This window comes from Lethenteron reissneri, unplaced genomic scaffold (genome assembly GCF_015708825.2).
Source record: "Lethenteron reissneri isolate LAM-NWPU_2019-01 unplaced genomic scaffold, ASM1570882v1 scaffold_1639, whole genome shotgun sequence".
NCBI classification, from domain to species: domain Eukaryota; kingdom Metazoa; phylum Chordata; class Hyperoartia; order Petromyzontiformes; family Petromyzontidae; genus Lethenteron; species Lethenteron reissneri.
The window spans coordinates 3,061,074-3,085,026 of NW_026891376.1; the positions used below are offsets into that span (position 1 = coordinate 3,061,074).

The window sequence follows — 23,953 nt, forward strand, 5'->3', positions numbered from 1 at the left end:
TCAGACCCCCCTCAAATATGACGTCACAAAGCTCTACCCCCCCCCCCCCCTTCAAAAAAAACACGCTTCAAATCGCTTTAAACTATTGTCATTGTAGTGCGTATTTAATGTGGCGCTGCACTCTGTTGTTGTAGAAGAAAACATTTATTAAAAAGGAGACCAGGGGGGTGGGGGTTGAGAAATGTGACATCACATCAAAATGCGCAACTTTAAATACATATAGACAACACATTCTACATAATTAAATAGACTTTTAATGTTTTCCTCCTACATCAGAATGCAGCGCCACATTAAAAACGCACGACAATGACAATAGTTTAAAGCAATTTGAAGCGTGTTATATTTTATTTGGGGGGCAGAGCTGTGTGACGTCATATTTGAGGGGGTTTGACTTTTTGTGACGCCGTGTGACGCGGGTGGGGGGGTCAAAAATCGTCCAAAATCGCGTGACCTCATTTATGGACGGCCCCCATAACCAGTGGAGATGATTTTTTTAACCGGTCCTGAGCCGCCCCTACATCGACTCAGCCTCAAATGCGTACCCGGTGCGGTGTGCGAATATCGCCACCCGCTAACAGCACTTGCCCCAATAGTCTGTGAAGGCTATACCGGGGGGGATCTTTGTGTTTGTATGTACACACACACGTGGCCGATTACACAGATTAAAGGTCTCGACACACGTTGCCGTGAAAGTTCACAAATTCACGTGTCTGGTTTATTGTGTTTGGTTACAATTATTCAAAACTCGTAAATTACAGGGCGTTTCAGAAGGGTGGACCGCAATCTGCTTTGAAATTGGGTGTTATGTCATTTCTGTACGATTCCAATCATTTTCGATTTAAAGTTTTCGTGACTGCAGGGATTCATCTTCTTGGTTCTTTCGGTAAAGTCACGTAAAAGGGAAATAATAAAACAATAAATAAATAAAACATACTAAAATAAAATTCTCACGTTTCGGCCAAAACGCAAGCAGGTCTGTCACCTGAGGACGGCTGCTTGCGTTGTGGCCGAAACGTCGTGAGAATTATTTTAAAAAGTTTTATTTTTATTATTTCCCTTCTACGTGACTACCGAAAGAACCAAGAAGATGATTCCAATCATTTTTACACGCTTCTATTTAACTCACTTCGTCTGTTGTATCCTCAAAAACGAAATCTTCTAACTCAAATTTTACACACTTCCCAATGTGCTATCGACTGCAAACTTGGTATAGCGATGTCATATTGATGACAACACGATATTATATCATACAAAATCCATAACATAGATTTTTTTTACAGTTAACACGCTTTTATTAAATTTACTGTATGTGTTGTATCCAAAAATCTTGTAACTCAATTTCAACCGTATTCCCAATGTATCGAATGCAAAATTCGTATAGGTGTGTCATACTGATGACAATACCATATTTTATCATTAAAAATAAATAATATTTTTTACAATCTTTTTTACGGCTCTAATTGTCCACGCTCAACTGACGTTGCCTGTAAATCACCGCGGTCCCTTACGTCACGGCAAGCCTTGGGGAGCCACGCCCAGGGCCGGGGCATGTGGAAGAGGAGCGATGAGAGAAGGGGGCAGGGGCAGCTCGGACAGTACATTTCATTAAAGCGTGTTTTTAAAAAAAGTATTTTAAAATATTTAATTTTAACTGTCTGTTGTCGTTTTTTGTCGTATTCTCAAATCTTGTAACTCAATTTTAACCAACTTCCCAATGTGGTATCGACTGCAAACTTGGTATACTTATGTCATACTGATGACAATACTATATTCTATCATTTAAAAAAATATATTTTTAACATTCGTTTTTATGTTATGTTTCGGTCTAATTGTCCCCACAGTCAACTGACGTTGGCTATAATTGGCCACTGTCCCTTACGTTATGGCAAGCTTCGGGGGCCATTTCCTGGAGTCGTGGAGTTCTGCCATTACTAGTACATTTCATAAAAGCACGTATGAAAAAGCAAGTGTTTTTCTTAATTATTTATTTATAGTCAAAATCGCCAAATTTGCGGAGCTTCGCTGCAAGTACAGGGAGAGACGAGAGGTGAGGCAGCGACACGCTCAGCCTCCCCTCAGACACTGGATGGACCGCGGGCAGTAAGGGCTTGGCCTGTTACTATCTCAGCATGTCACCAATGGAAATGTTTGTAGACCCCTTCATTGCATGTCCTCGCCTTCCATAGTCCAGGGAACTGAGTTCAAGTACAGTAGAACTCTGGTCACGACCATAATTCGTTCCATAACTTTGGTCGCAACCCGATTTGGGGTCGTGACTCAAACCTAATTTCCCCCATTGGATTGTATGTTAATACGATTAATCCATTCCAGACTCCTACGAACTGTATATAAAGTTTTAAAAATATTTTTAAGGACAAAAAAAGTTAATTATGCCATAGAATTCATTGTAATAGTAAACTAAATGTAAAAACATTGCATAACACTGAGAAAACCTTGAAAAACAGAGAAAAACTGACAAGGTTTAGAATTGTTCAACAGATTACTGTTTCGTCTGCTACATCAGTCGGTCGATTCTGAGAGAGCATATTCATATGAGCAATTTATGTTTCTATTGAAAGTTAACAGTAATATTTGAGTACAGTATTGTTTTTGGAAGCATTCACCGTAATCGTATGAACGTTAACTTCACCGCATCATCGTATTAATGCGAGAAGAGATTAACGGGTTCTTATGTTAGCGATTGACGTACTCAGCGCTTTCGCTCTCTAAACTATGGCTTGAATGAGGAAGGAGGGGTATGCCTACACTTACAAAAATGTATACATATCTTACTAGGAATTTATATTACAAAAGATATATACATAACTGTTACGCTTTGTGTACTTCAACAACAAAAATGGCGCGGAAGGAGAAATCGGCCGCGGCCCTGTTTGATCTCCACCCGAGTATGTGTTCGGGACCAGATTAAATAAACTGTTGTAAATGTTTTGGTCGAAACCCAATTTGGTCGTGATCAGAAGCATTCGCGGACCAGAGGTTCTACTGTATGTGCATAAAGATACGTAGGCTCGCTGGTCTCGTCATGAAACTGCAATGAAAAAGCACCAGGGGAGGCAGCTATCACATCTGCCTCACTGAGGGGGGTGGGCGGTCAAGACACACCGGTGAGGCCACGCCCCCAGTGCCTCCCCAGCCACTGACCTCACGCCATGTTCACTGGCTCCCATCCATCGCATTCATTGTAATTACCGAGGCTCACAGAGCAAGACTAAGCTCCCATAGGCTTCAGTGTGAATCGCTGAGGCTCACAGAGCCAGATGAAGGCTCCCATAGGGTTCAGTGGTAAACACCGAAGCTCCTGGTGAATATCTACCCAAAACCAACAATCCACCAAGACTGGCCGCTCTTACCTGCAGTTGAACCTAAGATTTCAATGTTCTACTTCACGTTATTTTCATTAAAGGCCTGATGACAAAGGTGCATCTATTGGAAGCGACATCGTCTCAACGCTTACACATCTACCGGGTCTCCAATTTGACTTTATATTGTCTAGGAAGTCCACACCACACCTCCACTTCCACAAACGGCTGTGAGTTGCCTCGCTCTGCCTTACAGTCAGAATTCCCCTCTTGCTTCACGTTGCCTCCACCGATGTGAAGGTCCCATTCTGGAGTCGAATTTTCATCTTCACATTTTACCTTCACTTCTTCGCTCTTCAACGTCACCTCTTCACATTTCACAATCACCTCTTCAAATTCCGCCTTGTACCTTTTAAAGTGCCCAAACTGGGATTTTCTTCCGGTACTTTTCATGAGGGATGGGCTCCTTACGGCACTTTGACTTTCACAAGCTGATTTCAGACTCCACTCCTTGTGGATCTTCTGATGCTTCTGTGTTCTCTGGTGTTCTTGAAGATGTTGTGAACGTGCAAACGCCTTCCCGCACAGAGTGCACCTGAAGGGTTTCTCTCCTGTGTGTGTTCTCTGGTGTCTTGCAAGAACAGATGAGTATGAAAATGCCTTCCCACACACACTGCACTTGAAGGGTTCTCTCCTGTGTGTTCTCGGTGTGTTGCAAGATTTGACTGTGAAAATGCCTTCCCACACACTCTGCACTTGAAGGGTTTCTCTCCTGTGTGTTCTCTGGTGTCTTGCAAGAACAGATGAGTATGAAAATGCCTTCCCACACACACTGCACTTGAAGGGTTTCTCTCCTGTGTGTGTTCTCCTGTGTCGTGCAATGTTGTAACTGGAAAATGCCTTCCACACACTCTGCACTTGAAGGGTTTCTCTCCTGTGTGTGTTCTCTGGTGTTGCAATTGTGACTGTGAAAAATGCCTTCCCACACACTGCACTTGAAGGTTTCTCTCCTGTGTGTGTTCTCCTGGTGTTGCAAGATTTGTGAAAATGCCTTCCCACACACACTGCACTTGAAGGGTTTCTCTCCTGTGTGTGTTCTCTGTGTTTGCAAGATTGAGACTGTGAAAATGCCTTGCCCACACACTGCCTGAAGGGTTTCTCTCCTGTGTGTGTTCTCTGGTGTATTGCAAGATTATGACTGCAAAAGCCTTCCCACACACACTGCACTTGAAGGGTTTCACTCTCCTGTGTGTGTTCTCTGGTGTCTTGCAAGAAGATGGTAAAAATGCCTTCTCCACACACTGCACTTGAAGGGTTTCACTCCTGTGTGAGTTCTCTGGTGTTTTGCAAGATCATATGACTGTGAAAATGCCTTCCCACACAGAGTGCACTTGAAGGGTTTATCTCCTGTGTGGTCTCTGTGTATTGTAAGATGTTGTGACCGTAAAATGCCTTCCCACACACAGTGCACTTGAAGGGTTTCTCTCCTGTGTTGTTCTCTGGTGTGCAAGATTTGTGACTGTGAAAAATGCCTTCCCACACACCTGCACTTGAAGGATTTCTCTCTGTGTGTGTTCTCTGGTTTGTGCAAGATTAGATGACTGTGAAAATGCCTTCCCACCACAATGCACTTGAAGGGTTTTCTCCCGTGTGTTTTCTCTGGTGTCTTTGAAGAGTTGATGAATCTGCAAACGCCATCTCACACCGAGTGCCTTGAAGGGTTTTTCTCCCGTGTGTTTTTTCTGATGCTGTGTCAAAATTCAGTCCGATCCGTGCTGTATGCACGCTGGTCGGATTGTTGCCTTGCCGTACCGAGCCGCGCTGACTGCCTGTGCTCCATAGACCAATTCTGCAGTGGAAGCGTCAGAGGAAGCGACAGCTGCAGACAGAAAATAGCATCTACGTCAGTATCAAGGCACAGAGGAATGAATATACGCATATAAGTACACAATCTTGATTTGAAGCTTTCATGACTGCAGGAATCCATACTCTATGGTTCTTTCGGTAAAGTCACGTAGGTAGAATTAACATAAATGACGTTTCGAACGCAACACAAGCGTTCGTCTTCGGGTGAAAATTGCGATAGCTGAGATGTCTGCTGTGATTTATTTAATAAACGCTTTCATTTAACTCACTGTCTGTTGTTGTTGTCATTGTTGTTGTTGTATCCTCAAATCTTGTAACTCAATTTTAACCCACTTCCCAATGTGATATCGACTGCAAACTTGGTATACTTACGCCATACTGATGACAATACTATATTCTATCATTAAATAAAACAAATTTAAACAATCTTTTTTACATGTTATGTTTCGGCTTGGGTCTAATTGTCCACGGTAAACTGACGTTGGCTGTAATGACCACGGTCGCTTGTGTTACGGCAAGCCTCAGAGCCACTTCCTGGAGTCGTGGAGTTCTTCCATTACAAGTACATTTCATAAAAGCGTGTTCTTAAAAGTTTTTTAAAATTTTACTTATTTTATTTCTACCTACGTGACTTTACCGAAAGAACCAAAGAGTATATATAAATACAGTCACACATGACTAACACGTCTATACGTATTATATATTCATGATAGAGTTAAAAGTTTCCCAAATTCATCACACGGGCTGTTATGGCGCACTATGAGAGGGCAAATGGTCATAAACATTCCTGGAAGCCCTCGATCTTCAAAATGAATGTTAACCCAAAACTCCAAGCACAATTTTGGCTGTCTGGCTACAAAATGAATATTCATAAGAGCTAATTCAGCTGACATAGCAAAGGGTGTTGAAAATAATACTACTTGTGTTATGCATAAATTCATGTTCAATCGCAACTTAGAGGTGTGAAGCCAGGCTCAGGTTTCTTTGAATGCTGGGATGAACAGATCTAACGTCAGCTGTATGTGTGCTGTGTCAACTTCCTGACTGCTCCATTCTCATAAAGAGTTCCAGATAAAAACAAAAACATAAACCATGCTTTTGATATAACCTCCGTGTTCAATAGAATTAATAGACTTTACTGCAAACACAAACTTGACACTGCTACACTGCCGTGTTAAACAGGTGGTGTCGTGTCCAGAACCATGCCTGGCCCCACACCTTCATCTGCTCATATTAATGTTTCAGTTTCATTTATTAGGGTACTAGCTTTACTATCTGGCTTCGTCCAGACTTGATTCTTGTCTTGAATGAATCCACGCCCACGCGGAGGGTGGGAGATGCGTGACGTCAGCATGCACACTGCGTGACACTGCCGCATGCGGGTGACATCACAGATGTGAGGTCACCGCTCACTTGCCATGCAAAATATATCCATTATTGCGCACACTCCCCAAAAAATGCAAAAGTAAATTTTTATACTTTTTGCATTGTGTACAGTCTGGAAGGTACCCACATGCCAAATTTCAAGTTTGTTGCATGTCAGAAAGTATGCTAACATTTCGAACAGACACACATTCACAAATTTCCCTTGCCATAGGACAATTCAGATTAAAGTTGTTCAGGCTAACTCTGTACTACAACAAGCAAACATGGATAATACCAAAGTTTTCAATGCTTCCTCACTCCATCAAGTAATTGAGGATTAAATCAACATAACAGAGTTTGCGTGTCTCCCTCTCTCTCAGTGGTGACGTGGATTTCCTCCGGAGGCCCCTCCACATTTAAGAGTGAACATCAGCACGCGTTTAGAGCCTGTGACCGATAGTCATTTCCACACGTTGACAAAGCCCACCTTTAAATTTTGATTTAAAGCTTTCGTGACTGCAGGGATTCATATTCTTGGTTCTTTCGGTAAAGTCACATAAAAGGGAAAATAACAAAATAATATCAATATAAAACAACAAATGCACTCACAAAGCTTCAAATCATAAGAGCGGTAACAGCAGCACAAGTGGGGCTCGGTGTTGTATCCTAACCCTTCTTCCAAAACTGAGATTAATCATATTTGATGAGATTTTTATATATTATCTTTTACTTGTTTTTTTTTAATGAATAAACACACCAGAGCGCAGCAAACTGCAAAACACCAGGTGTTGTTAAGTAATGAACAGGAGGAGGGCTAGGATGGCAGAATTTGCAACCTTGCTTCAAGGCAAAGGCAATGAAAGAAAGTAGAGGCGCCTTTGTCTACATCACAACCACAGAAAGCCAGGAATCATCACTGATTGTGTGTTCAGGGATTCCGAGCTAGTTAGAACACGTGCACACTGAGGGAACAAAGAAGTGGGTCAGCTCAAGGCTGTGTGCACAGGGGGGGAGCTGATTTAAAAGAGTGTTGTATATCTCTCAAGGCGGGCAAGACCCAGCTGAATAACAAGTCTGCGGGGGTCACCAGAAGTTCGCATTCGCCTAGTTAAGACAAAAAGCTCAATTATTCTGTATTGCTATTAAAGTAACGTTAAAGTCGGAATTTAACAACAGGGTAGGCTAAAGTTATTGATATTCACACCCACTCCAATTAAACCAGGCCACAAGTTACGCCTACTAAACCATCACCATCATTAAGTCAATATGAAATGTTATTTCCATACTTTAATACTTTCTATACAACTCGACCCGAAGCATATGACAATCAGAACCTTCCTAAGTCAAAATTGAATCGCACCCAGACAGGAGCGAATATATCATATATAAGGTTGAAGAGGGAAGGAAATTAAGAGCACGGCGGCAGACAAAAACCAGAACTGACTCCAAGGTTCAACCGCCCTCCCCTACAAGGAGTGACGGAAATTAATGAGGCCTTGAGTTAACGGCCAGCTGGACGGCAACAACAACGGCGAGCAGAGATAGGGTGGGGCAAAGACTGCGGGGCTATGAAATGCAACTTCGTGTCAGTAAAGCTCTGACAAACAAGTTAAGTTAAAGACATCACAATACATAATATCGGACATAACATCAATGTTAACGCTATTCACCGTAAACTATATTCCGCTTATATAACCATGCAGACACCAAGGAATACGAATTCCTAGGATCAAGAAGCTTACCCCTTGACCTAAGATATCGGAAATAAGTTAATAATAATAAGCATATGCATGAAAAGACAAAGTAAAACTTATGAAAAGCCAGGATAACGGGATGAATCACCACCAGGTCGAATATAATACATAATAAAAAAACGATGTTAAACCCAGGGTCGGAGAGAAAGGGAGATCCCGGCCGTCTTTGTATCCCCGCAGAGCGGGATAGGAGTGTGTATACGCTCGGGGAAACACCTCCACTGGAGTCAAGCACCACGATGGGAAACGACAGACCTTAGGTTACATACAGAATCATAACTGTGAAATAGTAAGGGACAAATGTTAACTTAAAACTTTTTAACCATTTCTTTGTGCGCCGGGTCGGAGAGAGCGTTGCCCCTCCCTCCAGGTGATGCAACACGAACAAAGACCCCTATGAGACGATTTGTGATGTCTGTGTTTTGGGTTCATGAAGAAGGCCAAACAAGAGATAATATTGCACCCAGACAGAGAGACGACCTCGAGGCAATTTGTAACATCTGATTGTTTGCTCGTGGGTTTATGGAGGGAGTGTGACAACGGAATATACCGTGGGTGATGCACACAAGGACATACGGACGTACGGACACACACATGGACACACCTACCTACGGACAAATCCTGACACGGCAAAAATCGAAAGAAGCCCCGCCTTGTGGGCGGGATCCAGGGGGATTTTTCGGCATAAAGGAAGGATCCTGAGCATTGGAAACTAGTGCGACCAGCGGGTCCACTCAGGAGTGCGACCGGGAGAGTCGGCTCAGGAGGAGTGCGACCAGCGGGTCCACTCAGGAGTGCGACCAGCGGGTCCACTCAGGAGTGCGACCAGTGGGTCGACTCAGGAGTGCGACCGGGAGGGTCGACTCAGGAGCGAGGGCGACCAGCGGGTCGACCCAGGAGCGAGCTCGACCGGGAGGGTCGGCTCAGGAGCGAGCTGCGACCAGCGGGTCGGCTTGACTCATCTTCAGCTCGTCAACCTCTGCCGAGTCGGAGGTCTCTGCTGCCGCCGGAGTGGCGAGGGTCGCGGTTTGGCGACGACCCAGCGCTGCGCGCTGCGAGCGGGTTGTGGGCGCCACCTACCGACCGGGTTCTGAACTGCGACAGCGTATCAACAGCCATCCGAACCAGTTCACCACGGTGACAGGGGAGCGACTGATACGTATGACGCGCACCGCCCCCTCACCACACGACCACCAGGCGTCTGTTTGACATAAAGAATCGACTCCGAACACTGACTATTCAAGACAACTCTTACCACTCAAACACACTCGAACCCATAAGCCATCCGTGGCTGGGAAGGCATCACAACGAGACCGAGTGATGGCCATCCGTCGTTTATAAGAGTCTTCGTAATTTTTATCTTTAATATTTAGTGGGCTGTACTCTTAATCGCATAAATTCCCAACAGATCCATCAATACGAACTGATTCTTGGCACCTCCTTCCGCCGAGCCACGCTCACGTGGGGAGTGGTGGCCCACCGGATCCTTATCAGGTGATCTGGTCCCCAATTAGTAAACTTGGTATAAGATAACGATCTTCGGAAAAGGAGCACCGTCGCAGGCCCTTACTCCGAGCCGTTCTGTTGGCAGATAACCTGCCGATGTATCTGTTGAGATTGGTGCCTTTAAGAATAATAACTGTTTTGATTGTGTTTTTTTATCGCCGTATAATCTTTCAAGTATCTTTCAGTCATAATCGCCGCACGTACTCGCATCCTCTACAGAGTATTCAACTGTTCCGTGACCCAAGGTGTTAACAACGTGATAAGGGTTGCGTATGATCAATAAGGAGTGCGGTACTGCGTGAACAATATTGAGTATAATCATTCATTAACGTTAAGGTTTTCTTAGCATAGTATTTGCATATTTTAACGACTCTCTCTCTCACTAACAACCATCGCGTTATGCGGGATCCATGTGCCGTTGTCAAAGTGAAATCAGACAATCGTTGATGATACTGTATTGATGCCGTGTTGACGTTCCGGGATTGAGAGTTCGCATACTATATCATAGTTAAGGTTGAATTAGTAATAAATTGATCAATACAGAAGTGGTTGTGTGATTCTTTCCTGAAATCTATGCATAAGATCTGCTTCTGCGTTGAGATCTGAACTTGGTGACCTTAATAAACACACTAATACATACTCAGTAAATGTTAAAGCAATAACGGGGTGAACCGGGGACCTAAATACAACCACGAGTACACACTCTGGGAATGTTAAAGCGAGAATGAGACGAACCTAGACAACGATGCCGAGTTAATCTAAGTTAATCTTGCATACTTACACCACACCTGCATAACTGCATACGATTAATTGCCTTATTCCGATCGATAACCCACCCTCGTCACCGAGGCGGGGTCTGGTTATCATAACGACTTGCATTATCATAATTACACCCACTCGCATAATTAATACGATTACCTCTCGAATTGGCATAATTAAAATGTGCGTAATTACATAAATTAACATATTTCCGGATAATTACACATTTGGCCAAATTTCATTTAATTATTATTTTCACTGAATATTCATAACCCACATATACAACATAATAATTTCACCCACGCACGCATACACCATAACAAATTTCGATACCCAACATATACAACATCGGCCTGGTTACATAAAATAGAAACTTAAGTTGTCCTCGTGTTGTATTTCCTGCAGTCACGATAGCTCCAAATCTCTCATTGCCATGCTCATTTCTCTACACCCCCCCCCCCCCCCCGTATCTCTCTGCCCCCCTCTCTATTTAAGCCCTTAACACAGAGGTGTTGTTTCTGTGTGTGCCTATGTGTGTGCCTACGTGTCTGTGTTATCTCTCCCTGTGTGCCTATGTGTCTCTCTCTGTGTGCCTGTGTCATCTCTCTGTGTCTCTGTGTGTTTATGTGTGTCTGTCTCTCTGTGTGCCTATGTGTGCCTATGTGTGTGTCTATCTCCATGTCTATATGTGTCTCTTTCTCTGTGTCTCTCTGTGTGCCTATGTGTCTCTCTGTCTGTGTTATCTCTCTCTGCTTGTGTGTATGTGTCTCCATGTCTGTGTTTAGTTCTCTCTCTAAAATTTAGCAATCTTTGGAAGAACGTTAATAAACCAGGTGGGGTGTTGACTGTTATGTGAGCCGACTCGCTGTGTTGTGTTGTATTGCATTGTAGTTCTAAGTTTATTTTATTTTATACCTATGTAACTTTACCGAAAGAACCAAAGACTATTGTTCTAAGTTTACAATCTTTGCTTTCTCATTCATTTGTACCTGATGGTGATTGCTCGTGTTGCAAAGGAAACATCGTATGCTATTATTTAATTAATGTGTTCTTTCTACGTGACTTTACCGAAAGAACCAAAGAGTATGGATCCCTGCACTCACGAAAGCTCCAGATCAAGTTTAACCGAGATAATTATTTGTTCTTTTCGGTAAGGTCACGTAGGTAAAAAAATTAATGAAACGAATAAATTATGAAATATTTTTTAGTATTAAAAAGTTTTAATGAAAAAAATTGTATTAAAAATTAAATATGAAAAAAAAGAAACTAAATACATTTTGTTTTTTCATTTATGAAAAAAAGTTTGGATAAAAAAAATATGATATAACTAAAATAAATGAAAAAAAACCACCACATTAAATTGGTTGTTTCTTCATTTATTGTATTTCTGCTGCCGTCACGAAAGCTTCCAGATCAAGTTGAAGCGAGAGAATTCAAACAAAGGCCTTCAGGCGAGGGCAGGAGGCGAGGCCCCGCGTGGCTAGGCCCCGCGTTGTAATGTCCCAACATGGACATGGATTCCCATACTCGCTGCGACTCAATTGACATCCCTACGAGAAAGAGAGGCTCTACCTTGGTAAACAACAACAACCACCACCACCACAACCACCACGATGAAAATCTCTCACCTCGGATTTCATCGGCAGCTTCTCGTTACCTCGCTACGTTATGGCGGCAGCAGGATGTGACGTAATATTCACTTCCGGGGTACAAGACACGCCCCCAACGAGCGGTGCTGGGTAACTGAATAACTTATTCGAGAATTGAAGCTTTCGTCAACTGCAGGAATGACTCAACTCGTTGTACACTCATTGGCTCTTTCGGTAAAGTCACACGTCGAGGGATGATGGGGCGTGGGTGCTGAACCCGTCGCAATAAAAAAACAAACTCGCGACGGCTTTTAACGAATATATTATGTTAATTGTATTTCATTTCTTTACCGAAATAACCAATGAGCAATTCCTGCAGTCACCAAAGCTTAGATCCTAGATTATGTTAATGAGCCGCCAGTCACTGGGCGTAGCTTTGCCCAAATAAGGATTGTACGGGAACAGACATCGACGGTGACCAAGCAGGGGTGACATGACGTCACTAGCGAGGCGCACCGCCCCCCCCGTGGCGTTTCACGCCGATGAGGTAATGCTTAGTGGTGACGTCAGAGAGCGAGGTCAGAGTTCAAGTTTTGCGTCCAGAGGCCGTCCATAAATGACGTCACGCGATTTTGGACGATTTTTGATCCCCCTCCCCCCCTCGTCACACGGCGTCACAAAAAGTCAGACCCCCTTCAAATATGACGTCACAAAGCTCTACCCCCCCCCCCTTAAAAAAAATACACGCTTCAAATCGCTTTAAACTATTGTCATTGTAGTGCGTATTTAATGTGGCGCTGCACTCTGATGTTGTAGAAAACATTTATTAAAAAGGACACCAGGGGGGTGGGGGTTGAGAAATGTGACGTCACATCAAAATGCGCAACTTTAAATACATATAGACAACACGTTCTACTTAATTAAATAGACTTTTTAATAAATGTTTTCTCCTACAACATCAGAATGCAGCGCCACATTAAATACGCACGACAATGACAATAGTTTAAAGCAATTTGAAGCGTGTTATATTTTCAATATTTTCAACCTGTCCATCAAAGAAGCATCAGTTCCTCTAGAATGGAAACATTCCTATGTTCGTCCACTTCACAAAGGGGGCCCTAAAGATGATCCAAATAACTACCGACCTATCTCAATTTTGTCCCCGTTGATGAAAATTTTTGAAAAATTATTGACCTACCAAATTAGCAGTTTCCTGTCCGCCAACAATCTATTACATCTAAAACAATCTGGGTTCCGAAAAAAATACAGCACCACATCTGCTGCATTAGACTCTCTGAATCACATTTACAGTAGCCTTGATAATAAGCAGTACTGCGCCTGTCTTTTTCTTGACTTGTCCAAAGCTTTTGATACAGTAGACCACAACATCCTGCTTAGTAAAATAAGTTGCCTCGGTTTTTCCGAAAACACAGTAAAATGGTTAAAAAATTACCTCTTTTCTCGCACCCAAACTGTATTCACAGATGGTTGGAGGTCAAACAGTGTTAAGATAACAAAAGGGGTTCCACAGGGTTCCATTCTCGGCCCCCTCTTGTTCTCTCTTTATGTAAATGACTTGGGCACTGAACTGGATTATTCCAGGGTAAATCTTTTTGCAGATGACACGGTACTAATTACTGCTGGCCGCTCTCCGGATGACGTGATTGCTAAGCTCCAGAGTGATTTCAACAAACTACAACATCAGCTAGTTGCTCTTAAACTAGTCCTAAATCCTGCCAAAACCAAGGTGCTATGCTTCTCACCAGGACTAAAGCGGGAAGTTATTTTTCCCCAATTACATACCTTAAATAATGATCAAATAGAGCAAGTCAAGATCTATAAGTATCTTGGGGTCATCCTGGATTCAAAACTGAATTTTGAAGATCACATTGATTATATTGGGAAAAAGACAAAAATTAAAATTGGTTTTCTATATCGACACAAGCACTGCTTCCCTCCTATGTTCCGTTTGGAATTGATTAAAGCTACCGTACTGCCTCTACTTGATTACTGTGACATTGTGTATAAATCAGCCCCAAGTACTGTACTGAAGAAGCTTGACTCAATGTATCACTCGGCCTTAAGATTTGCATTGAACTGCCCATATAGGACTCACCACTGTGATCTCTACATTGGGTCAAACTTAACATCTCTGAATGTTCGACGGCGTGTGCACCAGATCTTATTTATTCATGATGTACTTGCAAAAAAATCTGCAGATTACCTGCTGGATCTCGTCTCTGTTTCAAAGAACAAATTTGATCTAAGGTCTACACTCATTTACCAGCTTAATATTCCCTATTGCCGTACATATACTGGAGGAAGGGCCTTTGCTATTGATGCCCCCAGGGTCTGGAATGCTGTTGCAAATAAATTGAAACTTGAGTCACTACCTATGAGATCTTCACTCAAAACTGCTTTAGAGGAGTTGTACACCCCTAGCTGCCAGTGCTATTCAGTGACCTAAAATAAAATGTTTCGCTCCGGATGATCGCTACAAAGTATGACCTGTGTTTTGATTTAGTGTGCTGATCTTAAAGGTGCATTGAAAAATTACAATACTCCGATTGATGCTCCTGCTGTTGTGGAGTGACTCATGCAGCCAGCTATGGCTGCAGGGTTTTGGTAGTACATGTTGTTTATGCCATTTATTGTGAAAATTCCGTCAGTTCCTATGATTGCTTTTTCATTGCCTTCATGGCTTTATTTTGGTGATTTCGAAAAGTGTATTGGTTTAGCCATGTTTGTGTTGTTGTAGTACAGAGTTAGACTGATGGCCTTAATCTAAGTTGTCTTGTGGTTGTTGTTGTTGTTTGACTTGCATCCCACTGGCATTTTTGCACACAGCGTTGGTGTACGGTGTTTTTTCTGCAATATTTTTGCTGTCTTTTCTTGGATTTTCTGTTTGCACTTAGTCACATATTCACTTTAAGATGTTTTTTTGTTCATGTTTTTGTTTTTTGTTTGTTGCGGTTGCACCCGATTCAAGAGCTGAATGGCTCACAGGGCTATACCTAATAAATGAACTTGAAATGAACTTGAACTTGATTTGGGGGACAGAGCTGTGTGACGTCATATTTGAGGGGGTTTGACTTTTTGTGACGCCGTGTGACGCGGGTGGGGGGGTCAAAAATCGTCCAAAATCGCGTGACCTCGTTTATGGACGGCCCCCATAACCAGTGGAGATGATTTTTTTAACCGGTCCTGAGCCGCCCCTACATCGACTCAGCCTCAAATGCGTACCCGGTGCGGTGTGCGAACATCGCCACCCGCTAACAGCACTTGCCCCAATAGTCTGTGAAGACTATACCGGGGGGGATCTTTGTCTTTGTATGTACAAACACACGTGTCCGATTACACAGATTAAAGGTCTCGACACACGTTGCCGTGAAAGTTCACAAATTCACGTGTCTGGTTTATTGTGTTTGGTTACAATTATTCAAAACTCGTAAATTACAGGGCGTTTCAGAAGGGTGGATCGCATCTGCTTTGAAATTGGGTGTTATGTCATTTCTGTACGATTCCAATCATTTTCGATTTAAAGTTTTCGTGACTGCAGGGATTCATCTTCTTGGTTCTTTCGGTAAAGTCACGTAAAAGGGAAATAATAAAACAATAAATAAAACATACTAAAATAAAATTCTCACGTGTCGGCCAAAACGCAAGCAGGTCTGTCACCTGAGGACGGCTGCTTGCGTTGTGGCCGAAACGTCGTGAGAATTATTTTAAAAAGTTTTATTTTTATTATTTCCCTTCTACGTGACTTTACCGAAAGAACCAAGAAGATGATTCCAATCATTTTTACACGCTTCTATTTAACTCACTTCGTCTGTTGTATCCTCAAAAACGAAATCTTCTAACTCAAATTTTACACACTTCCCAATGTGCTATCGACTGCAAACTTGGTATAGCGATGTCATATTGATGACAACACGATATTATATCATACAAAATCCATAACATAGATTTTTTTTTACATTTAACACGCTTTTATTTAAATTTACTGTATGTGTTGTATCCAAAAATCTTGTAACTCAATTTCAACCGTATTCCCAATGTATCGAATGCAAAATTCGTATAGGTGTGTCATACTGATGACAATACCATATTTTATCATTAAAAATAAATACATATTTTTTTACAATCTTTTTTACGGCTCTAATTGTCCACGCTCAACTGACGTTGCCTGTAAATCACCGCGGTCCCTTACGTCACGGCAAGCCTTGGGGAGCCACGCCCAGGGCCGGGGCATGTGGAAGAGGAGCGATGAGAGAAGGGGGCAGGGGCAGCTCGGACAGTACATTTCATTAAAGCGTGTTTTTAAAAAAAGTATTTTAAAATATTTTATTTTAACTGTCTGTTGTCGTTTTTGTCGTATTCTCAAATCTTGTAACTCAATTTTAACCAACTTCCCAATGTGGTATCGACTGCAAACTTGGTATACTTATGTCATACTGATGACAATACTATATTCTATCATTAAAAAAAATATATTTTTAAACATTCTTTTTTATATGTTATGTTTCGGTCTAATTGTCCCCACAGTCAACTGACGTTGGCTATAATTGGCCACTGTCCCTTACGTTATGGCAAGCTTCGGGGCCATTTCCTGGAGTCGTGGAGTTCTGCCATTACTAGTACATTTCATAAAAGCACGTATGAAAAAACAAGTGTTTTATTTATTTATTTATAGTCAAAATCGCCAAATTTGCAGAGCTTCGCTGCAAGTACAGGGAGAGACGAGAGGTGAGGCAGCGACGCGCTCAGCCTCCCCTCAGACACTGGATGGACCGCGGGCAGTAAGGGCTTGCCTGTTACTATCTCAGCATGTCACCAATGGAATGTTTGTAGACCCCTTCATTGCATGTCCTCGCCTTCCATAGTCCAGGTAACTGAGTTCAAGTACAGTAGAACCTCTGGTCACGACCATAATTTCGTTCCATAACTTTGGTCGCAACCCGATTTGGTCGTGACTCAAACCTAATTTCCCCATTGGATTGTATGTTAATACGATTAATCCATTCCAGACTCCTACGAACTGTATATAAAGTTTTTAAAATATTTTTAAAGACAAAAATAGTTAATTATGCCATAGAATTCATTGTAATAGTAAACTAAATGTAAAAACATTGCATAACACTGAGAAAACCTTGAAAAACAGAGAAAACTGACAAGGTTTAGAATTGTTCAACAAGATTACTGTTTCGTCTGCTACATCAGTCGGTCGATTCTGAGAGAGCATATTCGTATGAGGAATTTATGTTTCTATTGAAAGTTAACAGTAATATTTGGGTACAGTATTGTTTTTGGAAGCATTCACCGTAATATTGTATGAACGTTTACTTCACCGCATCATCGTATTAATGATGCGAGAAGAGATTAACGGGTTATGTTAGCGATTGACGTACTCAGCGCTTTCGCTCTCTAAACTATGGCTTGAATGAGGAAGGAGGGGTATGACTACACTTACAAAATGTATACATATCTTACTAGGAATTTTATATTACAAAAGATATATACATAACTGTTACGCTTTGTGTAATTCAACAACAAAAATGGCGCGGAAGGGGAAATCGGCCGCGGCCCTGTTTGATCTCCACCCGAGTATGTGTTCGTGACCAGATTAAATAAACTGTTGTAAATGTTTTGGTCGATACCCAATTTGGTCGTGGTCAGAAGCATTCGCGAACAGAGGTTCTACTGTATGTGCATAAAGATACGTAGGCTCGCTGGTCTCGTCATGAAACTGCAATGAAAAAGCACCAGGGGAGGCAGCTATCACATCTGCCTCACTGAGGGGGGTGGGCGTGTCAGACACACCGGTGAGGCCACGCCCCCAGTGCCTCCCCAGCCACTGACCTCACGCCATGTCACTGGCTCCCATCCATCGCGTTCAGTGTTAATTACCGAGGCTCACAGAGCAAGACTAAGGCTCCCATAGGCTTCAGTGTGAATCGCTGAGGCTCACAAGAGCCAGATGAATGCTCCCATAGGGTTCAGTGTGAAACACCGAAGCTCCTGGTGAGATATCTACCCAACCAACAGATCCCCCAAGATTGGCCGCTCTTACCCTGCAGGTTGAACCTAAGATTTCAATGTTCTACTTCACGTTATTTTCATTAAAGGCCTGTGACAAAGGTGCATCTATTGGAAGCGACATCGTCTCAAGCTTACACATCTACCGGGTCTCCATTTGACTTTATATTGTCTAGGAAGTCCACCCACACCTCCACTTCCACAAACTGCTGTGAGTTGCCCCGCTCTGCCTTACAGTCAGAATTCCCCTCTTGCTTCACGTTGCCTCCACCGATGTGAAGGTCCCATTCTGGAGTCGAATTTTCATCTTCACATTTTACCTTCACTTCTTCGCTCTTCAACGTCACCTCTTCACATTTCACAATCACCTCTTCAAATTCCGCCTTGACACCTTTTAAAGTGCCCAAACTGGGATTTTCTTCCGGTACTTGTTTCATGAGGGATGGGCTCCTTACGGCACTTTGACTTTCACAAGCTGATTTCAGACTCCACTCCTTGTGGATCTTCTGATGCTTCTGTGTTCTCTGGTGTTCTTGAAGATGTTGTGAACGTGCAAACGCCTTCCCGCACAAAGTGCACCTGAAGGGTTTCTCTCCTGTGTGTGTTCTCTGGTGTCTTGCAAGAACAGATGAGTATGAAAATGCCTTCCCACACACACTGCACTTGAAGGGTCTCTCTCCTGTGTGTGTTCTCTGGTGTTTTGCAAGATCACTTGACTCTGAAAATGCCTTCCCACACACACTGCACTTGAAGGGTTTCTCTCCTGTGTGTGTTCCCTGGTGTTTTGCAAGATCACTTGACTCTGAAAATGCCTTCCCACACACACTGCACTTGAAGGGTTTCTCTCCTGTGTGTGTTCTCTGGTGTCGTGCAAGATGTTGTAACTGTGAAAATGCCTTCCCACACACACTGCACTTGAAGGGTTTCTCTCCGGTGTGTGTTCTCTGGTGTTGTGCAATTTGTTGCAACTGTAAAAATGCCTTCCCACACACACTGCACTTGAAGGGTTTCTCTCCTGTGTGTGTTCTCCTGTGTGTTGCAAGATTTGAGGACTGTGAAAATGCCTTCCCACACACTCTGCACTTGAAGGGTTTCTCTCCTGTGTGTGTTCTCTGGTGTATTGCAAGATCAGATGACTGTGAAAATGCCTTGCCACACACACTGCACTTGAAGGGTTTCTCTCCTGTGTGTGTTCTCTGGTGTATTTGACAATTTGATGGACCTGCAAACGCCTTCCCACACACACTGCACTTGAAGGGTTTCACTCCTGTGTGTGTTCTCTGGTGTGCTGCAAGATGTGGTGACTGTAAAAATGCCTTCTCACACACACTGCACTTGAAGGGTTTCTCTCCTGTGTGAGTTCTCTGGTGTTTTGCAAGATCATATGACTGTGAAAATGCCTTCCCACACAGAGTGCACTTGAAGGGTTTCTCTCCTGTGTGTGTTCTCTGGTGTATTGTAAGATGTTGTGACCGTAAAAATGCCTTCCCACACACACTGCACTTGAAGGGTTTCTCTCCTGTGTGTGTTCTCTGGTGTCGTGCAAGATATTGTGACTGTGAAAATGCCTTCCCACACACACTGCACTTGAAGGATTTCTCTTCTGTGTGTGTTCTCTTGTGTTTTGCAAGATTAGATGACTGTGAAAATGCCTTCCCACACACAATGCACTTGAAGGGTTTCTCTCCCGTGTGTTTTCTCTGGTGTCTTTGAAGAGTTGATGAATCTGCAAACGCCATATCACACCGAGTGCACTTGAAGGGTTTTTCTCCCGTGTGTTTTTTCTGATGCTGTGTCAAAATTTCAGTCCGATCCGTGCTGTATGCACGCTGGTCGGATTGTTGCCTTGCCGTACCGAGCCGCGCTGACTGCCTGTGCTCCATCAGACCAATTCTGCAGAGGAAGCGTCAGAGGAAGCGACAGCTGCAGACAGAAAATAGCATCTACACGTCAGTATCAAGGCACAGAGGAATGAATATACGCATATATAAGTACACAATCTTGATTTGAAGCTTTCATGACTGCAGGAATCCATACTCTATGGTTCTTTCGGTAAAGTCACGTAGGTAGAATTAACATAAATGACGTTTCGAACGCAACACAAGCGTTCGTCTTCGGGTGAAAATTGCGATAGCTGAGATGTCTGCTGTGATTTATTTTAATAAACGCTTTCATTTAACTCACTGTCTGTTGTTGTTGTCATTGTTGTCGTTGTATCCTCAAATCTTGTAACTCAATTTTAACCCACTTCCCAATGTGATATCGACTGCAAACTTGGTATACTTACGCCATACTGATGATAATACTATATTCTATCATTAAATAAAAAAAATTTAAACAATCTTTTTTACATGTTATGTTTCGGCTTGGGTCTAATTGTCCACGGTAAACTGACGTTGGGTGTAATTGACCACGGTCGCTTGTGTTACGGCAAGCCTCAGGGCCACTTCCTGGAGTCGTGGAGTTCTTCCATTACAAGTACATTTCATAAAAGCGTGTTCTTAAAAGTTTTTTAAAATTTTACTTATTTTATTTCTACCTACGTGACTTTACCGAAAGAACCAAAGAGTATATATAAATACAGTCACACATGACTAACACGTCTATACGTATTAATATATTCATGATAGAGTTAAAAGTTTCCCAAATTCATCACACGGGCTGTTATGGCGCACTATGAGAGGGCAAATGGTCATAAACATTCCTGGAAGCCCTCGTATCTTCAAAATGAATGTTAACCCAAAACTCCAAGCACACAATTTTGGCTGTCTGGCTACAAAATGAATATTCATAAGAGCTAAATTCAGCTGACATAGCAAAGGGTGTTGAAAATAATACTACTTATGTTATGCATAAATTCATGTTCAATCGCAACTTAGAGGTGTGAAGCCAGGCTCAGGTTTCTTTGAATGCTGGGATGAACAGATCTAACGTCAGCTGTATGTGTGCTGTGTCAACTTCCTGACTGCTTCCATTCTCATAAAGAGTTCCAGATAAAAACAAAAAAACATAAACCATGCTTTTGATATAACCTCCGTGTTCAATAGAATTAATAGACTTTACTGCAAACACAAACTTGACACTGCTACACACTGCCGTGTTAAACAGGTGGTGGCGTGTCCAGAACCATGCCTGGCCCCACACCTTCATCTGCTCAGTATTAATGTTTCAGTTTCATTTATTAGGTACTAGCTTTACTACCTGGCTTCGTCCGAGACTTGGATTCTTGTCTTGAATGAATCCACGGCCAACGCGGAGGGTGGGAGATGTGTGACGTCAGCATGCACACTGCGTGAGACTGCCGCATGCGGGTGACATCACAGACGTGAGGTCACCGCTCACTTGCCATGCAAAATATATCCATTATTGCGCACACTCCCCAAAAAATGCAAAAGTAATTTTTTATACTTTTTGCATTGTGTACAGTCTGGAAGGTACCCACATGCCAAATTTCAAGTTTGTTGCATGTCAGAAAGTATGCTAAACATTTCGAACAGACACACATTCACAAATTTCCCTTGCCATAGGACAATTCAGATTAAAGTTGTCAGGCTAACTCTGTACTACAACAAGCAAACATGGCTAAACCAAAAGTTATCAATGCTTCCTCACTCCATCAAGTAATTGAGGATTAAATCAACATAACAGAGTTTGCGTGTCTCCCTCTCTCTCAGTGGTGGCGTGTATTTTCCTCCGGATGCCCCTCCACATTTAAGAGTGAACATCAGCACGCGTTTAGAGCCTTTGACCGATAGACATTTCCACACGTTGACAAAGCCCACCTTTAAATTTTGATTTAAAGCTTTCGTGACTGCAGGGATTCATATTCTTGGTTCTTTCGGTAAAGTCACATAAAAGGGAAATAACAAAATAATATAAATATAAAACAACAAATGCACTCACGAAAGCTTCAAATCATAAGAGCGGTAACAGCAGCACAAGTGGGCTCGGCCTGGTTACATAAAATAGAAACTTAAGTTGTCCTCGTGTTGTATTTCCTGCAGTCACGAAAGCTCCAAATCTCTCATTGCCATGCTCATTTCTCTCCCCGTATCTCTCTGCCCCCCTCTCTATTTAAGCCCTTAACACAGAGGTGTTGTTTCTGTGTGTGCCCTATGTGTGTGCCTACGTGTCTGTGTTATCTCTCCCTGTGTGCCTATGTGTCTCTCTCTGTGTGCCTGTGTCATCTCTCTCTGTGTCTCTCTGTGTGTCTGTCTCTCTGTGTGCCTATGTGTGTGTCTATCTCCATGTCTATATGTGTCTCTTTCTCTGTGTCTCTCTGTGTGCCTATGTGTCTCTCTGTCTCTGTGCTATCTCTCTCTGCTTGTGTGTATGTGTCTCCATGTCCGTGTTTAGTTCTCTCTCTAAAATTTAGCAATCTTTGGAAGAACGTTAATAAACCAGGTGGGGTGTTGACTGTTATGTGAGCCGACTCGCTGTGTTGTGTTGTATTGCATTGTAATTCTAAGTTTATTTTATTTTATACCTATGTAACTTTACCGAAAGAACCAAAGACTATTGTTCTAAGTTTACAATCTTTGCTTTCTCATTAATTTGTACCTGATGGTGATTGCTCGTGTTGCAAAGGAAACGTCGTATGCTATTATTTAATTAATGTGTTCTTTCTACGTGACTTTACCGAAAGAACCAAAGAGTATGGATCCCTGCACTCACGAAAGCTCCAGATCAAGTTTAACCGAGATAATTATTTGTTCTTTTCGGTAAGGTCACGTAGGTAAAAAAATTAATGAAACGAATAAATTATTAAATATTTTTTAGTATTAAAAAGTTTTAATTAAAAAAATTGTATTAAAAATTAAATATGAAAAAAAGAAACTAAATACATTGTTTTTTCATTCATGAAAAAAAGTTTGGATAAAAAAAATATGATATAACTAAAATAAATGAAAAAAAAACCACCACATTAAATCGGTTGTTTCTTCATTTATTGTATTTCTGCTGCCGTTACGAAAGCTTCCAGATCAAGTTGAAGCGAGAGAATTCAAACAAAGGCCTTCAGGCGAGGGCAGGAGGCGAGGCCCCGCGTGGCTAGGCCCCGCGTTGTAATGTCCCAACATGGACATGGATTCCCATACTCGCTGCGACTCAATTGACATCCCTACGAGAAAGAGAGAGGCTCTACCTTGGTAAACAACAACAACAACCACCACCACCACAACAACCACCACGATGAAAATCTCTCACCTCAGATTTCAACGGCAGCCTCTCGTTACCTCGCTACGTTATGGCGGCAGCAGGATGTGACGTGATATTCACTTCCGAGGTACAAGACACGCCCCCAACGAGCGGGGCTGGGTAACTGAATAACTTATTCGAGAATTGAAGCTTTCGTCAACTGCAGGAATGACTCAACTCGTTGTACACTCATTGGCTCTTTCGGTAAAGTCACGCGTCGAGGGATGATGGGGCGTGGGTGCTGAACCCGTCGCAATAAAAAACAAACTCGCGACGGCTTTTAACGAATATATTATGTAAATTGTATTTCATTTCTTTACCGAAATAACCAATGAGCAATTCCTGCAGTCACCAAAGCTTAGATCCTAGATTATGTTAATGAGCCGCCAGTCACTGGGCGTAGCTTTGCCCAAATAAGGATTGTACGGGTCAGACATCGACGGGGACCAAGCAGGGGTGACATGACGTCACTAGCGAGGCGCACCGCCCCCCCTGGCGTTTCACGCCGATGAGGTAATGCTTAGTGGTGACGTCAGAGAGAGGGGTCAGAGTTAAAGTTTTG

General features: G+C 42.6%; 2 protein-coding genes across 4 annotated transcripts; both read right to left on the reverse strand.

Annotated features, from left to right (window-relative positions):
* Positions 1-253: 253 nt before the first annotated feature.
* On the reverse strand, positions 254-18,028 carry LOC133363070 (zinc finger protein 79-like). The gene is made up of 5 exons (XM_061582080.1): positions 18,024-18,028; positions 4,461-4,518; positions 4,221-4,285; positions 3,776-4,014; positions 254-267 (listed from the first exon to the last, which is right to left on the reverse strand). The coding sequence occupies exons 1-5, from the start codon at positions 18,026-18,028 to the stop codon at positions 254-256; spliced, it is 381 nt and encodes a 126-aa protein (XP_061438064.1).
* LOC133363003 (zinc finger protein 883-like) lies at positions 15,550-23,656 on the reverse strand. 3 transcript variants are annotated; one of them, XM_061582006.1, is made up of 3 exons: positions 23,401-23,656; positions 21,397-21,493; positions 15,550-20,088 (listed from the first exon to the last, which is right to left on the reverse strand). In XM_061582006.1, exon 3 carries the CDS (start codon positions 20,076-20,078, stop codon positions 18,330-18,332), a length of 1,749 nt encoding a protein of 582 aa, XP_061437990.1. In that variant the 5' UTR covers positions 20,079-20,088; positions 21,397-21,493; positions 23,401-23,656; the 3' UTR covers positions 15,550-18,329. The 3 variants fall into 3 exon arrangements, with proteins under 3 accessions (XP_061437990.1, XP_061437988.1, XP_061437989.1); XM_061582004.1 differs by having other exon boundaries at positions 15,550-20,118; XM_061582005.1 differs by lacking the exon at positions 21,397-21,493 and having other exon boundaries at positions 15,550-20,118.
* Between the last annotated feature and the right edge of the window lie 297 nt (positions 23,657-23,953).